The following is a 15,188-nucleotide window of genomic DNA, read 5'->3' on the forward strand; positions in this document are numbered from 1 at the left end:
AAAAAAATTCAGGATCATACAAGATTTAGCGGCCACTATTATACAGGGAGATAAGTTTGTAATTTAATATTCCAGAAGGCAAAGGAACTAGGATTATAACCAAGAATAGCTTGCCCAGCAACACTGAGTATAACCCTTCAAGGAGAAAATGGATATTTAATGAAATAGAGAACTTTCAAGCATCCCTGATGAAAAAAGAATAGCTGAATAGAAAGGATATTCAAACATAAGACTCAAATCCAAAAAGGTAAGCAAAGTGAAAATTCTCAAAGGGCCAAATGAGGCTAAACTGTTTATGGTCTTATATGAGTAGATGATAATATGTAATTCCACAGAACTTTGCCATTACCAGCATTCTAGGAGAGAACCTAATTAGACAAAGAGCCTGGGTGTGATTCTATTATGTTTGGATGATCTCAAAAGAAAAATATGAGGGTGAGGAAGAGGGATGTGCTAATAGAGTACAGAAGGGAGAGGAATAATGAGGAAAAATACATTATGTAAATGGGATTTGCAGGAATTCAAATAGTAGATTAAGGGAGAAAGGCAAACAATGGCTCAGTGGATAGGGCACTGGCCTTGGAGTCAGGAAGATTGAGTTAAATCCAACCTCAGACACTTCCTGGCTGTGTGAATCATTTAACCTCTGATTATCTAACAAAATGGATCCATTGGAGAAGAAAATGGCAAACCACTCCAGTATCTTTGCCAAGAAAACCCCAAATGAGATAACTAAGAGTCAGATACAACCACAACTACTGAACAATAGCAAAAATTAAAGGAAGTAGTGGTCAGAAGCAAAACAGTTACTTAAAGAAGGAACAGAGTAAATCAGAGAAGAATAGGCTGGACATAAATACAGTTAGCAATCATAACTGAATCTGAATGGGATGCACTCCGCCATATAATGGAAAAATGGATTGGAAACCAGAATCAAACAATGTATTGTCTACAAGAAATATACTTGAAACAGTATATTAAATAAAAGGCTGGAGCAGAATCAGTTAGGCCTTTGTTAAAGCAAAAAAGGCAGAGATAATGATCATCATCTCAGATAAAACAAAAAGGGAAAATAGACCCAATTAAGAAAAATACAAGGAAACTACATATTATTAGTAGATACCATAGATAATTAATACCAGAATTGGTTATATATATTCAATAAATGGAATGCTATCTAAATTCATAAAGGAAGAGTTAAGTGAGTTACAGGAGGAAATATTAAAACTATAATAGTGGAAACATCAATTTACCTCTTCCAGAGCCATATAAATGTAAACAAGAAAGAAGTTAAGGAGCTAAATGACATTTTAGAAAACTTAGATATGATAGATCTGAAGAATACTGAATGGGAATTAGAAAGGAGTGTACTATTTCTCATATACATGGCAACTTCACAAAAATCGAATACATATTAGTACATAAAAACCTCAGAAAATATAGAAAAGCAAAAATATTAAATGCATATATTCTGACTAAAATGTAATAAAAATTCCATTTAAAAAGACCTTTGAAGTCTAGATTAAAAATTAAATGGAAACTAAATAACTTTTTCCTAAAGAATGAGTGGGCAAAAAGACTAATCTTAGAACAACCAAAGATTTCATTTAAAAGTTATGACCACAACAAGACAAAATACCAAAATTTGTGGGAAGCAGTCAAAGCAGAACATAGGGAAAAATTAAGTCTCTAAATGTTTACATAAATCAAGGAGAGAAAGCATATCAATAAACAGGCATACAACTAAATAAATTATAAAATGAACAAATTTAAAACATCCAATTAAACAGCAAAATGGAAATTCTGAAAATCAAAGAAAAAAATAAACAAAATTAAAAATAAAAAATTTTACTGATAAATATAACTAGAAACTGTTTTTTAAAGCACACAATAAATTAGACAAGCCATTTGTAATTAGATTTTTTAAAAGAAGAAAACCAGTATTACCAGTATCAAAACTGAAAAAAAAAAGGTAAAATAACCTTTCACTTAAGGAACTATTTTGCCCAACTATGTACCAATAAAAACTGAAAATCTAAATGCGATGGAGGAATACCTACAAAATTATAAATTGCCCATATTAATAGAAATAAAATATTTAAATAACCTTATCTTAGATAAAGAAATGATAAGAGAAAAAGAAAAAAACATAAATTAATTCCCTAACCCCATCCCCACCCCTACCCCAAAGACCTGGTGAACTTACAAGAAAATTCTACCAAACATTTAAAGAACATTTCATTACTATGTAAACTCAAAAAAATAAGTTTAAAAAGGTATCCTACAATTTTTTTTCTGTTACAACAATGTAGTCTTGAGACCCAAACCATTGAGAGTCAAAAAAAACAAAACAAAACAAAACTACAAACCCACTTCCCTAATGAATTTTGATGCAAAATTTTTAAATAAAACATTAGCAAGGAGATTACAACAATAGATCACAAAGATTATACACTAAAGACCAGTCTGAATTTATAACAGGAATGTAGGGATGATTCAACATTAGAAAAATTGTAAGTATAATTGACCATATTAAATTTAAAAACAATGAAAATCATGTGATTATTTCAACAGATAAAGAAAAATCTTTTGATAAAAAACAATGCCTCTTAAAAAATTAGAAAGCCCCCCCCAAAAAATAGGTATATCCTTAAAATGATAAGGAAAATCTATTTATAATCAAGAGCAAAAATTATCTAATATGGAGAAAAACCAGAAGTCTTTCCAATAAGATTGAGGAGAACCAAGGATGTCTATTATCTTTATTACTATTTAATAATGTACTAGAAATGCTAGCCACAGCAAGAAGACAAGAAAAAAATAGTAATAAGCACAGGCAACAAGGAAACAAAACTATCACTTTTTGCATAGGATATGATGATTTTCTTAGAAAATCCTATGAAGTCAACTAAAAATGTAATCAAAATAACAAACAACTTTAACACTTACAAGATATAAAATAAACCCACACAAATCATCACTATTTCTATACATTACCAACCAAACTCAATAGGAAAAGATAGAAAAAAAAATTCTACTTAAAATAACTGCAGACTGTATAAAATACTTAAGAGTCTACCTTCCAGGAAAGAAAAAAAAAACTATAGGAATAGAAGCACAAAACATTCTTCACACAAATAAAGACCCAGCTAAACAATTGGAGAAATATTAATTGCTCATGGTTAGGCTGAGCCAATATAATAAAAATGACAATTCTACCTAAATTAATTAACTTATTCAGGGACATACCATTCAAACCCCCAAATAATTTCTTTATAGAAGAGGTAGAAAAAAATAATAAGAGATTCCATCTGGAGGAACAAAAGGTCAATAATATCAAGGGAATAAATAAAACAAAATGAAAAGGAGGGGAGATCTGCAGTACCAGATCTCAAACTGTACCACAAAGCTGTAATCATCAAAATCGTTTGGGCTCAGTTGAGAAATAGGGTTAGGATTAGTGGCTATGGCCTCATATACAACAGATTGACAGAGATGATAAAAAGGAAAATAATATGGACGATTGAGGGGATGTGGTGAAGATGTCGCTGGTTAGCCCCCAAGGAGCCCCCAGCTCTGCGTGGGTGGGGAATCGGGGTCTCATCCTGTGCGTTGTTTTTCTAGTCTTTTGCCTGAGAGGACTCTCTGGGGAGAAGGGAAAGAATATTTGGGGAAGCGAAAGTGCCGCATAAATGGAAGCTCTCCATGAGACTTTAAGCAGTCTCCGAGGACATTTAGTACCCCAAGTGGCAGGCGCCTCATTCAGCCTCAGTCTGCTTCACAGATAAAACCAGGAGGGGCTTGGGCCACTCACACTTCCTGGGAAAACCCAGGGAATCTGAGCGGCCCCACCCCATGGGCAGCAGCGGGACTGCAGAGGGAGAAGGCGGCCCAGCAGCCGTCTGGTCCACCCTGCCCCTACCCCGATGCCAGGGCAACGTCCCCAGGGACAGACTGGCGTGCTGAAGAAAGGCTCTGGGACACTGCTGCTCTTTGGGACCCTTGCACTTTAGTTGGAGAAATGGGGGCAGGGGAGCTCTGCTGAACTGAGCCGGACCCTTGGGATCCATTCTGGGTGTGCCATGTAGGAAGGTCATATATGTAAAGTGGCCAGGAGCGGGCAGCTAGGGTAGGGAAAGGAGGGACAAATGGGCCAAAGGAGAGTGACTGGGATGAGTTTGGCCCCGGGCTCGCAAGCCTACGGACGGCCCCTCCGTGACTGGATGCCACTGGGAGGCCCGAGAGGGCCCAACAGGAACAACTCCCAGCTGGTTTTCTGGGTTTAGCCTGCGGGATGCCCGGGCCGCCGTGCCCTTGCACGTGGCCCCAGAGCCGATGTCCCCTTGCACGTGGCCCCAGACCCACCGTCCTGGTTTGGGGCAGACACGTAAGGGGACAAGTGTGTGCCGGCTCCCCGGCCTCCCCGTTGGCGCAGAAAGCAGCCGGGTGCCAGGCTGGCCCGCAGAAGCCCCTTTTCAAGCCATCACCCACCTTGAGGGGAAGCTGGAGTTCTGCACTCCCCTCCCAGGTAGGGAGCACCACTGAAAAAAGACCCTCCCTCGCTGTCTTGGGACTGGCACCCCCCCATCAGGGAACTTCAGGAGCCCTACCCCCCCAATCTCTTCATTCCTTTCACTCAAGGGTTGGATCCCCTTTAAAATGCAAATCCCCCCAGAAAGGCATCGTTGGGAGGATGGGAGTGAGTAGGTACCGACAGGGGGAAGCGGCCCCCCAAGGGGCTATTGGTGAGGGAGGGAGGAGCACAGGGAGGTGCCAGAGGCCCTGAGGGGGCAGAGGCCGAGGTGGGGGGGGGGAAGCTCGCCATCAGCCTGGCATCGCATCCCTTGCATGTCCAGGCTGTCCCTCCCACCAGTGCCCGACAAGCTGGCAGCTCCAACGGGGCCCAAGGCGCCAGGGCCTGCAATCTGCCTCGGCCTAATGAGCTTAATTCAATTTAGCTCACCTCTATTAGGCACCTACTGTGTGCGCAGCTTCACACTTAGAACTGTTGGCAGGGCCTGCCAGAGCAGCCAGGCTGTCCACCTCGAGACAGCTGCCCCAGCACTGAGTCAGACAAATGGACAAGAGCCCAAAGCCGCCCCGCCAGCCTCCTAGGCAAAGGCCCCAAAGCAGACTTCCGGGCGGCCAAAGGCCCTTCTCACTGCTTGGCGGCCAGGTGGGCAGGAGGCTGAGGTGGGGACAGGGCAGGGCAGCACACTCACACTCGGACACCCCCAAGCATGAGCCAAGAGCTACCTGTGGGAGGGGGCTCATCTGGCCTCTCCTGCCCACTGGCCCCAGGCACACCCCTCCCCAGGGAGGAGCTTTAGCCCCCCACCCACAGGAGACTTCTCCAGCCAGGACCCCCTTCCTGCCTTCTCCCCTCCAGCCCCTCGAGCCAGCGCCAGCTCCTGCCTGCGCACCTTTGCACATGCTGGGCCCCCTGCCTGGAGTGCCCCCCCTACTCATTTCCACCCCCCAGGTCAAGTCTGTTCAGACATCACCTTCCCGGGAGGGAGGCCTTTCTCCCTGGCCCCCATGCTGTCTGTGCCCCCTTCTCTGAGCACAGGCTCTCATTTTTTGTGACCCAGACTCAAGAGGGGGGGCAAGACAGGAAGTCAGCTGGGAAGGCCTGGCGGTGCCGGGGAGGCGGCTGCTTTTGGCCCACTAGCCCACTTCCCACAGACCCTTTCAGGCATTCCCCCCCATTCTCCCTCTGTTTCTCTTTTCCTCATCCTCCTTCTCTTCATTTCTTCCTTTTCTTTTTTCTTCTACTTCTTCCTCTTCCTCCTTCTGTTGGTTTTCTTACTTCCTCTTCTGCTTCCTTTTTCTTCCTCTTCTTTTACTACCTCTTTCTCTTCCCTTCTTTCTTGTCCTCTTCTTTCTCTTTTCTTCCTCCTCCTCCTCTTCTCTCTCCTCTTTTTTCTTCCTCCTCCTCCTTTGCTCCTCTTCTCTTTTTCCTCTTCTCCTCCTTTCTTCCTCCTCCTCCTCCCCTTCTTTCTCCTCTTCTCTCCATCTCTTTGTGTCTCTTTCCCTGTATCTCTTGTTTCTGTTCTGTCTCTTGCCTCTCTCTCATCTCCCCCAGTGCTCTGCCCTCTCCCACCCCACCCCCACCCAGACAAGCTTGCTTACACCAGGTGACCCGATCCTCGTGAGTGACCATGGCCCTCCTCGGCCCCTCGGCCTGGGCCTCCCTGCCGTGACCCCTCCTCCTGTCTAGTTTCAGAGGAAGGTAGCTTTGGATCTCTGCCGCCAGGCCCTGCCGCGCCCCCGCCTTTCCTTCCTCGGGGCAGCTCATCCCAGACCCTCTGCCTGGCCAGCGCCCACCCTGCCGCCCCTCCCCCTCACTGCCACACTCTGGAGTCTGCCCTGGTCCTCGTCACCTCCCTTGCCTCCTGAAGGCAGCGACCTCCCGGCTGCGCCCCCTCCCCCCTCTCTGATGGAAGCGTGGAAGAAGCTGTGACTGCCGGCTCGCTCCTGTCCGTCTGTCCGTCTCTGTCCATGTGTCTTTATATACACGCCTTTCTTGGTCCGGATAGACACGAGTGCACAAATGCACACCACACGTTCATGCACATGTAGGGTACACACACGTGGTCACCCCCTTCTGGGGCCCGTCCCTGTCACCTGAGCCACAGTCACGGGCAGAGGGTCTGAGCCGGCCCCGCCGCCCCCGCCAGCACGGAGCCCACTCCGGCCCTCTGCTGTCATCCCCTCTGAGCCTGCTCCCTGGCCGGGGAGGCTAGAACCGCCTGGACCCCTCTGGGAGGGGAGCCCAGGGAGAGGGGCGGGGCTTCCTGAGGGGGAGAGAGAGGGAGTGTCCCTGCCTGTAACTGGTGCCTTGTGGAGCCTGGAGGCCCCTGACAGGAGGAGAGCTCCCCAGCACCACGGTCAGCGCCCCCGCCCCCTGAAGGAAGCCAAGGCCGGGGGAGGGAGCAGGAGCCGCTCAGTTGGGTGCCCGGCTGGGCTCCCCACGCTGCGTGTGCTCAGAACCGGCGTCCAGCGCCCCCCAGGGCACAGTCTCTCCCGGTGCCCGGGGCCGTTTCCCGTCGCTCTCAGGGTCACCCTCCGGCGGACACCCGGGCTGGCCACGGCACCGGAGCAGGAGCGGGGCTCCAAGGAGTCCCTCAGAGGGCTCCAGGACCAGGCTCGGACCTGGTGAGGCAGGCGGCCGGGCCGACCGAGGCCCGGGGGAGGGGGGGGTGCCGCGGCCAGAATACGGCCAGAGCTCCCGGTGCCCCCCACCGGATCGATCACATGCTGCGTGCAACGGGCCCTGGCACCTGGCGAACAGACAGCGCCAACTCCCACCCCGAGAGCTCCCGGTGCCCAGGGGCGCTCGTGCCCAGTCCCCGGGCACGTCTGAGAGCGGAGCACGGCCGGATGGGGGAGGGGCCGTGCCCCGCGAGGGGCGGACGAAGGAGGCGGGAGCCGCTGCGGGGCTGCCAAGGGGAGCAGAATCGGCCGGTCCTGAGCGGCCCCTGGGGCTGGGCCGGGACCCAGGGACTGCAGAACCGGGTCAGCGATAGCTTCCTCTCCATCAGGTGGTCCAGGAGTGCAGAATGCCCCCCACAGAGAGCCTCTGTGCCAACCTCGGGGGACCCCCTCCGCCCACCGGAAGCCTTGACGCCCAGCCTGGGTGGCCTTGGGGGGGGAGGGCGTAGGCTGCTGCCCCCAGGGCTCCTGAGGCCCCGCCCATCTGGGTCACGGGTGTGCTGTCAGCGCCTCCTCCAAGCCCGCCGGGCCACCAGGAGCTCTCCTCAATGCCACCTTCTTCCCGATCCCCGCAGGCCAAGTGCCCGAGCCGCACGGGAGCCGGTGCCAGGGAGCGGGCGCCGGGCACGGGGGAGGGGGAAGGCGGAGCCACAGGGGCCCGGGCTGTGCCTCAGTTTCCTCATCTGCAGTCCCCCCCTTCCCAGATGCCCCGGGATGGCGCGGGAACGAATGGCCCCCGGGGGAGCTCGGCTCTCGGCACCCAGCCCCCACTCACGTAAGCAGCCAGGAGGCTCCTCTGGGCCAGGACGATGGACAGGTAGAGGCAGGGCGCGGCGGCCAGCAGGCTCCCCGCGCACACCAGGGGCTCGGCCGTCGCCGTGAGCTTCTTGAGCCTTCTCGCGATCTCGGCTCCCAGGAGGACCCCGACGATCCCCGTCCCGACCGTCAGGGCCCCGAAAATCAGGCTGGGAGAGAAGCGGGGGGCGCTGTTAGGGGAGGGCCGGACACGGCCCCCGCGGGGGGTGGGGCCCCCCGGACTACGGAGCCAGCTCGAGGCTTCCCAGAAACCCGGCCATCTCGTCGGTAAAATGGGGATCACCTTCCAGCCCCAGGCATTTTTACCCCCTCCAGAGCCCAAGCACAGAGCCGCCCCCCAGCCCCCCCACCCCCCTCCCAGAAACTTCACTGATTCTTCTGCACTTGGAAAGACAAGCCTTTTTCAATTACAGGCTAAGCACACCCCCCCCCCAAGCAGCCCCCCTCCCACTGCCCCCGCTCAGGACTGCCTGGGAGCAGAGCTTCTCCCCTCCCCTAGCTGCAGCCCACCGTTGCCCTGGGGTTACAGGGGGCCATGGGCCGCCTCCTCCCTGAGTCACCGAGAGGGGCCCCAAGTGTGATGAGAGCACATCTCTGAGCCACAGGGGGGCGCTCACGGGAACTCACCCCCCCCCCAAGGCTTCTGCCTCCCAGGCCTCCAATTAGGGGGGCTGGCTACATCACCCACAGCATAACCCAGGTCCCTGCTGCTCCCCCAGACCCCCGTCTACTTCGATGAGTTCTTCCTCATTAGAAGCTGCTTGAAGGGAGAGACAGTCTTTTCTTCTTCCTTCTTTCCTTCCTTCCTTTCTCTTTCTTTCTTTCTTTCTCCTTCCTTCCTTCCTTTTTCTTTCTTTTCTTTCTTTCTTTCTCCTTCCTTCCTTCCTTTCTTTCTTTCTTTCTTTCTTTCTCCTTCCTTCCTTCCTTTCTGTTTCTTTCTTTCTTTCTTCCTTCCTTCCTTCCTTTTTTCTTTCTTTCTTCTACTCCTCCTCTGCCTCCTCCCTCCTTCACCTTTTTTCTTCTTCCTCCTTTTGCTTCTCCTCCTCCTTGAACCCTTTTTTTTGGTTCCTCTTCTCGGATCCGTCTTCCATCCCCGGGGATGCCCCTGTCCCCTCTCCTAAGCCAGATCTTAGCTTGGCTCGTCCCTCCCCTCCCCTCCCCCTCTTCTAAAGCAGGAATTAGCTTGATTGACTCTTCATTAAAGAACCCCTGGGAATGGGTCTGGCCGGCGGGGTCTCACCACAGCCTCCGCCTCCCCTCCCCCCCCCCCCCCCGACCAGCAGCCGGCGCCCACCCTGCCCAGCTCATTACCGCGATTGTTTTCACGTTCTTCGGAGCCAGAAGTGACAGGCTCACCCTCCGGGGGCTGTTCATAGCCATCTGCTGCACTCCTCCTCCCGTACCCCCCCCCAGCCTCCAGCCTTTCTCCTCTGCTGCATCCTCGGGTTCCAGCCCCAAGTACCAAGCATAGGCCGAGCGTGAGCTCTGTGCCCCAGATAGAGGGCCCGGGACCCCGAGCAGGAGGCAGGGAGCCCCCGAGGCCGGGCCGAGGCCTGTTACATACGGGCTGGGAGTCAGAGACCGGCTCTGCCCAGCACTGCGTGTTCTTGCTCCCAAAACCATGAAGGGATCCTCTATTTAGAGCAGGAGGGGGCCTCGAAACCACTGTCTTTCCCTGCAGATGGGGAAACTGAGGGTGCAGGGCCGGGGATTCGCCAGCTTCCCAGTCTCCGGCTCAGCCCTCAGAGCTTTCCCCCAGACTCCGAGCACCGGGACTGTGAGCGCTGCCCCGCCAGGAAGGTTTTGCCGGGGCTGCGTCTGGGACTGCAGGCGCCCCCCCAGGGGGAGCCCCGATGGCTCAAGCGTCTGGGACTGCAGGCTCCCCCCCAGGGGGAGCCCCAATGGCCCAAGCTGCTGCCCAGAGGCCCTGGGCCGGGTGTGTCAGGGACCAGCCAGGTCCATGATTCCCCAGGACTCACCGCGCTGGCCGGGCTCTGGAGACTTCCCAGCACTCGCACACTTTAAAGTAGTGGGCACAGGGGCCCAGGGCCGCCTTCTCTCCCCCCCCCCCACGGGCCCAGGGCCGCCCTCCCCCCACCCCCACGGGCCCAGGGCCGCCAAGCCCCTTCCCTTCTGCCCCCGGAGCCTGTTCCCTCACACGGAAGGAGAAGGGCCGAGGCCGGTGGTTTCCACAGCAGCCCCAGACTCCCAAAGGTTCCCAGAAATGACGCCCCCCTCCGTCACCTCTCCAGGACATCCACTCTGCAGCCCCCCCATCCCCCCTCCCACAACGCCCTGCCTGGCCCGGCCCCCGGCTCTTTGGGCCCTCACCTGTCAGAGGAGTCGCAGGGCTCCCGGAGGCAGGGAGGCTGCAGGCCATGAAGCACTCGGATTTGGGTCAGAAAAGAGGGGACCCAGAAGGCCAGGGCTCCGATCACATAGGCCATGGCCGTGACTCCCAGTGTGGACCACACAAAACTCCTGCTGCAGAGACATGGGGGCGGCCCCTTCAGCAGCCCTGCTCCGGCCAGCACTATGAGCCCATTTTACAGATGAGGCTGACCAGCCCTCAGCACAGCCCAGACCAGGGAGCGCTTTGTCCCCCCACAGGAGGGAGAGGCTGAAAGAGGGAGGGGCTGCCCCAGGACTCCTGCGCGTAGGAGGGGCGGCCAGCCAGCCCTGGGTATCAGATCCCTGCCTCTTCCCCGACCCTCCCCTGGCGCTCCTTCCCCCCGCCCCCCCCCCCTCCCCAGGTCTGGAAGGTCCGCGGCGCCCCCTGGTGGCATGCGCCTCCCTGCCTGGCCCCAGTCCTCAGTATTTGTGCCTCAGTTTCCCTCCCCCCAATCCCTGGGGCGCCTGGGGTTGTCAGCCCCCATCAGACAGAGCCTCCGCCTGCCTCCCACCCGCCTTCCTCACGGACTCCAGAGGCTGGGACGGCCCCCTGCCCGACTGCCCTGTCTGATGCCCGGGTCTTCGGGGCCGCGGGAGCTTCAGGGGGAGGGGGCTCCCCTTAAAGAAGTCTCTCCTGGAATGCTCACACGGCCGGGCACCCCCGAGGCTAAGGACAACCCTCCCCAGCCCATTTCACGGAGGGGTAAACTGACGAGCCCCAATCTCCTTCCCGGCTGCCCGGCCCGCACTCACTTTCTCCCCAGGCAGCGGACGTCCTCCCACCAGCCGGTCCTCCGGCCGGCCGGGCTCCCCTGTTCCGCCGCGCCCCGGGGCGGGTCCGGGACCAGCAGGAGGAGCAGGAGCAGGGCCGCGGCTTCCAGGCAGGGCGTGACCTGGGGAGAGCGGCCGGGCTGGAGCGGCTCCCTCCCCTCCCGCCCCCCTTTGGACAGCCCCAGGCCGGCCGCGGCTCCCCGGGATCCCCCCTCCCCCCCAGATAAAGGGGCGCCCCATGGGGGGGGAGGGGCGACCTGGACCCTTACCCTGAAGGCCCAGGGCCACTCCCCGGTGGCTTTGGTCACGGCGGATCCCAGGACGTAGCCCAAGCCGCTGCGAAAGGGAGAGCCCCGGGTGAGCGCCCGCCCCGCCCTCCGGCGCCCCCCGCGGGCAGGGAGCCCCCCTGCCCCTCACTGGCCACAGAGCGGAGCCGGCCCCCCTTCGGCCTCCCCCCACCCCGCGCCCCTCGAAACCCGCCCACCTGCCCACGGGGATGAAGACGTAGAAGAGGGACAGCATCCACGTCCTGCGCTCCGGCACGAAGAGGTCCGCGATGATGGTGGGGGCGACGGTGGAGTAGCCGGCCACGCCCGCGCCCACGCCGCCCCTCGCCAGGAAGAAGAGCCAGGCGTGCTGCGGGAAGCGAGGAGGGCTCGGGGACCGGGCACAGCGGGGCGGGGGGGGGCAGGGACGGGGCGCTGCGGGGCCTGGGGAGCCAGGGGGCCGTCATCTGCTGCTGGGCCGGCGGCCTTTCAGGCCCCAGGGTCACAATTCAGGGCAATGAGCCAGTGGCTCAGAGGCCCCCCCTTGGGTTCTTTCCCTCCTCTGCCCATGGGCACCGCGGGCGCCTCAAGGGGCCTCAGGCCTGGCAAGAAGGTAGCCAAGGTGACCCGAGCCTCCCTCCTCCCCAGTCCCGGGCCCGGCCTCCCGCCGGGGATTTCCGCAGCAGCCGGGATGGGGGGGAGGGAGGAAGCGGGGTCCTGAGGACTCCAAGATGGGCAAGACAGGAGGCGGGAAAGGGCAGAGCGCTGGGGACTCCCTGGGGGGGCTTCCCGGACAGGGGCAGATGAGTATGCCCAGACCCCACGGGAGTCAGAACCGGTGCCAGAACCAGGGGGCAGGGGGGGGGCAGCGCGCCCAGAGCTGGGCTAAGTGTTTCCCAACTCCCCCTGCTGCTGTGGAGAAATCAGCAGCGGCTTCCGCCCGCCCGCGGGCACCTACCCGGCCTGGGAGGAAGGAGCCGCCGAGGCTGCAGCTGGACCAGAGGACGATCCCGACGCTCAGAATGGCCTTCCGGCTGTAGCGGTCCCCGAGATAGCCGAACGGGGGAGCGGCCAGCAGCAGGCCCAGGATGAAGACTGCGGGAGGAAGCCCGGGGCTGAGGACGGGAGGGGCCCGGGGGCCGCGGGGGCGGGGGTCTCCCAGCCTGGGCTCTGGCGGCCGGAGCGACTGCTCTCGGTCCAGGGCCCCGAAGTCTCTGGCTCCCGGCCCCCCAGAATTCCCCAGAGATATCTCAGGGGCCCCTCGAAGCCGGCTGAGTCTGGACGCCAGGCCTGCGGCTTAAGGGGCTCAGCCCCCCAAGCCCTCCGTGTGACAAGTCATGCACCGGTCCCTGAAGCACAAGCCCCGCCCCCCAGGTCCACTTCCCTTCAGTAATAACTACAGCTAGGGCTTCCAGCCCCCCCCCAACCCCCCCAGGACTCCAGCCCCTCCCCCGCCTGGGCTGCTCTTGAGCTCTTCCCTTAAGTGGGGGTTCCGAACTGGCACAGATGGAGCCCCCCCTGAAGATCCCTCAGCTCAGGAAAGAAGAGGCAGGAGGTGGCCAGCCTGGGGTCCCGGTGCTTGGGGGGGCAGAGCCCTCCCTCAGGAAAGGGACCATGAGCAAGCCCCAGTCCCGCCTTGGTGCCCATCCCTGGGTTGGCAGCCGGGGATCCCGCACAAGGCCCCGAGCCCGAGGAAAGGGGGCCAGCGGAGGAGCAGCAGGGAGCTCGGAGGGGACCGAGGTGGAGAGGCCTGCCAAGGCCCCACCCACCGCCCTCCGCCCATCCTGCCCTGGGCTTGGCCAGAGCGGCCTGCGCCTGCCTGCACCCTCTGACATCCAAAGGCCCCGTGCCCGCTCCCTGCCCGGTCTGGGAGGCCCTCGCTCATTGGGGTGGGGGGCCCCATCCCCCAGGCTTCGTCATGGTATCCCCAAAGCTTGGGGCCACAGGTGACTGGCTAAGGGGGGCAGCAGAGGCAAAGATGGAGGTGAGCCCACCTGCTGCCCCCAGCCCGGAGGTCCCCCCTTACCTGTCTGCAGTAAGCCCGCTTCTGAATCTCTGATGTGGAAATGCTTCTGAATGTCCAGCAGCACCCCTGTAAACCAAGAGACGTTGGGGAAACTGAGGCAGCCCCGAGAGTCCCTGGAGATGCGGCCTCAGGAGGAGAAGGCAGCTCGTCTCTTTGTTTCTGTCTGTTATTCCATCTGTCTCCGTCTGTCTCTGTCACTGACTCTGTCTCTCTCTCTGTCTCTCTCTGTCTCTCTCTCTGTCTCAATCTCTGTCTCTCTCTGTCTCTGTCTGTCTCTCTCTCTAACTCTGTCTCTCTCTCTGTTTCTGTCTCTCTGTCTCTCTCTCTCTCTGTGTCTCTGTGTCTCTGTCTCTCTTTCTCTCTCTCTCTCTCTCTCTCTCTGTGTGTCTCTGTGTCTCTGTGTCTCTCTCTCTCTGTCTCTCTGTCTCTGTCACTGACTCTCTCTGTCTCTCTGTCTCAATCTCTGTCTCTCTGTCTCTGTCTCTCTCTGTCTCTGTCTGTCTCTCTCTCTGACTCTGTCTCTCTCTCTCTCTGTCTCTGTCTCTGTCTCTCTCTCTGACTCTGTGTCTCTCTGTCTCTCACACACACCCCATACAGGCTTTAGGCTCCCGCTCCCCGTCATTGGTGGGACTGTCTGCCTGCTCTGGCGGACCCCATCAGTCTCAGGCTCTGCATCCGGCCTTTGAGCCCCCAGCGAGAGGAGCAGGACCCGGAGACTTTGGGCCCCCCGGGGGTTATCCTAGGAAGTGGGGGGCAGAAGGGGCCCGACCACGTGTTCTGCCGCCGCCCCAGCGGGCCCTGCGGCCCTTCGTCTCAGTGGATGGGAAACCTCTCATCAGAGCAGGTCCCCCGAGGCCCCGGGGCTGCTCCCTTTCCTCTGTGGTATACAGTCCGGGCACGTAGGGTGCACAGTGCTTTGTGTGTGCAGGAAGTGCTTAATAAATGTGTTTCCATTCATTTGTGCATCTGGACGCGCTGTTTCTCCAGATGCACAATTCACTCTGTTCAGCCGATGAGAGGAGCGCATTTATGTGGCGCCCCTGCCGCCGCCGGCCCCGCCCCCCGCCAGCACTGGCACCGGCTTCTCTCCCCGGCCCTCACAAGCGCCTTATTCTGCATTCTGTGCGCCCCAACCTCCCCTCCCCCTAGCGTAGCCCATGCTCAGACAAGGCCCCCAGCCGGCTGACCTGGGATGATGGACCAGTTCATGTAGTTGAGCAGGTTGATGTAGCAGAGCACAGCCACAGCCCCGTAGGCGCGGGAGCGGGGGACGCCCGGGGGTCCCTCTGGCCGTGCGCCCGCCGGGGCGCCGGCTGTGCCGTAAAGGGGAGGCCCCGGCTGGGCTCGCAGGGGGGAGGCTTCCTCCCAGCCAGCCTTCTCCATGGCCCCTCTGAGCAGAGTGGCCTCCCGCCCCCAGAGCCCGGCCTCCCCGCCTCGGGCGCTTCCTGGGGCCCCCACACCTCAAGAGCGGCAACCTGGCCGCAGAGCCGGGAGGCCCCGGGCCGGGACTTCCCCATTGCGGACCCACGTCTCTTCCTCTGGAGACTGAGGCCCGATATCAGCAACGGTCGGCCCTCTGTGGCTTCCTGCGCCCCTGCAGCCCGGAGCCCCCCACTCCGACCCTCCCAGTGCCGCTCAGCGCCCGTCCTTCCCATCGGCCCCCCGCAGACACGCGGCTCCCAGGGCCCGGCCGCCTTGCGCGG

At 57.2% G+C, this 15,188-nt stretch overlaps 1 protein-coding gene across 1 annotated transcript in view; it reads right to left on the reverse strand.

The window, feature by feature from the left end:
• Positions 1–14,915, reverse strand: part of SPNS3 (SPNS lysolipid transporter 3, sphingosine-1-phosphate (putative)) — a 36,795-nt gene extending 21,880 nt beyond the window's left edge. The window contains exons 1-8 of the mRNA XM_074297768.1: positions 14,673–14,915; positions 13,486–13,551; positions 12,418–12,554; positions 11,678–11,829; positions 11,463–11,529; positions 11,176–11,315; positions 10,363–10,515; positions 7,991–8,180 (exon numbers count right to left, since the gene is read on the reverse strand). Coding sequence (XP_074153869.1) covers positions 7,991–8,180; positions 10,363–10,515; positions 11,176–11,315; positions 11,463–11,529; positions 11,678–11,829; positions 12,418–12,554; positions 13,486–13,551; positions 14,673–14,868 — 1,101 coding nt within the window. The 5' untranslated portion in view covers positions 14,869–14,915. The remainder of the gene's footprint in view (positions 1–7,990; positions 8,181–10,362; positions 10,516–11,175; positions 11,316–11,462; positions 11,530–11,677; positions 11,830–12,417; positions 12,555–13,485; positions 13,552–14,672) is intronic.
• Positions 14,916–15,188: the final 273 nt, after the last annotated feature.

Source organism: Sminthopsis crassicaudata, chromosome 3, assembly GCF_048593235.1.
Source record: "Sminthopsis crassicaudata isolate SCR6 chromosome 3, ASM4859323v1, whole genome shotgun sequence".
Taxonomy (NCBI): domain Eukaryota; kingdom Metazoa; phylum Chordata; class Mammalia; order Dasyuromorphia; family Dasyuridae; genus Sminthopsis; species Sminthopsis crassicaudata.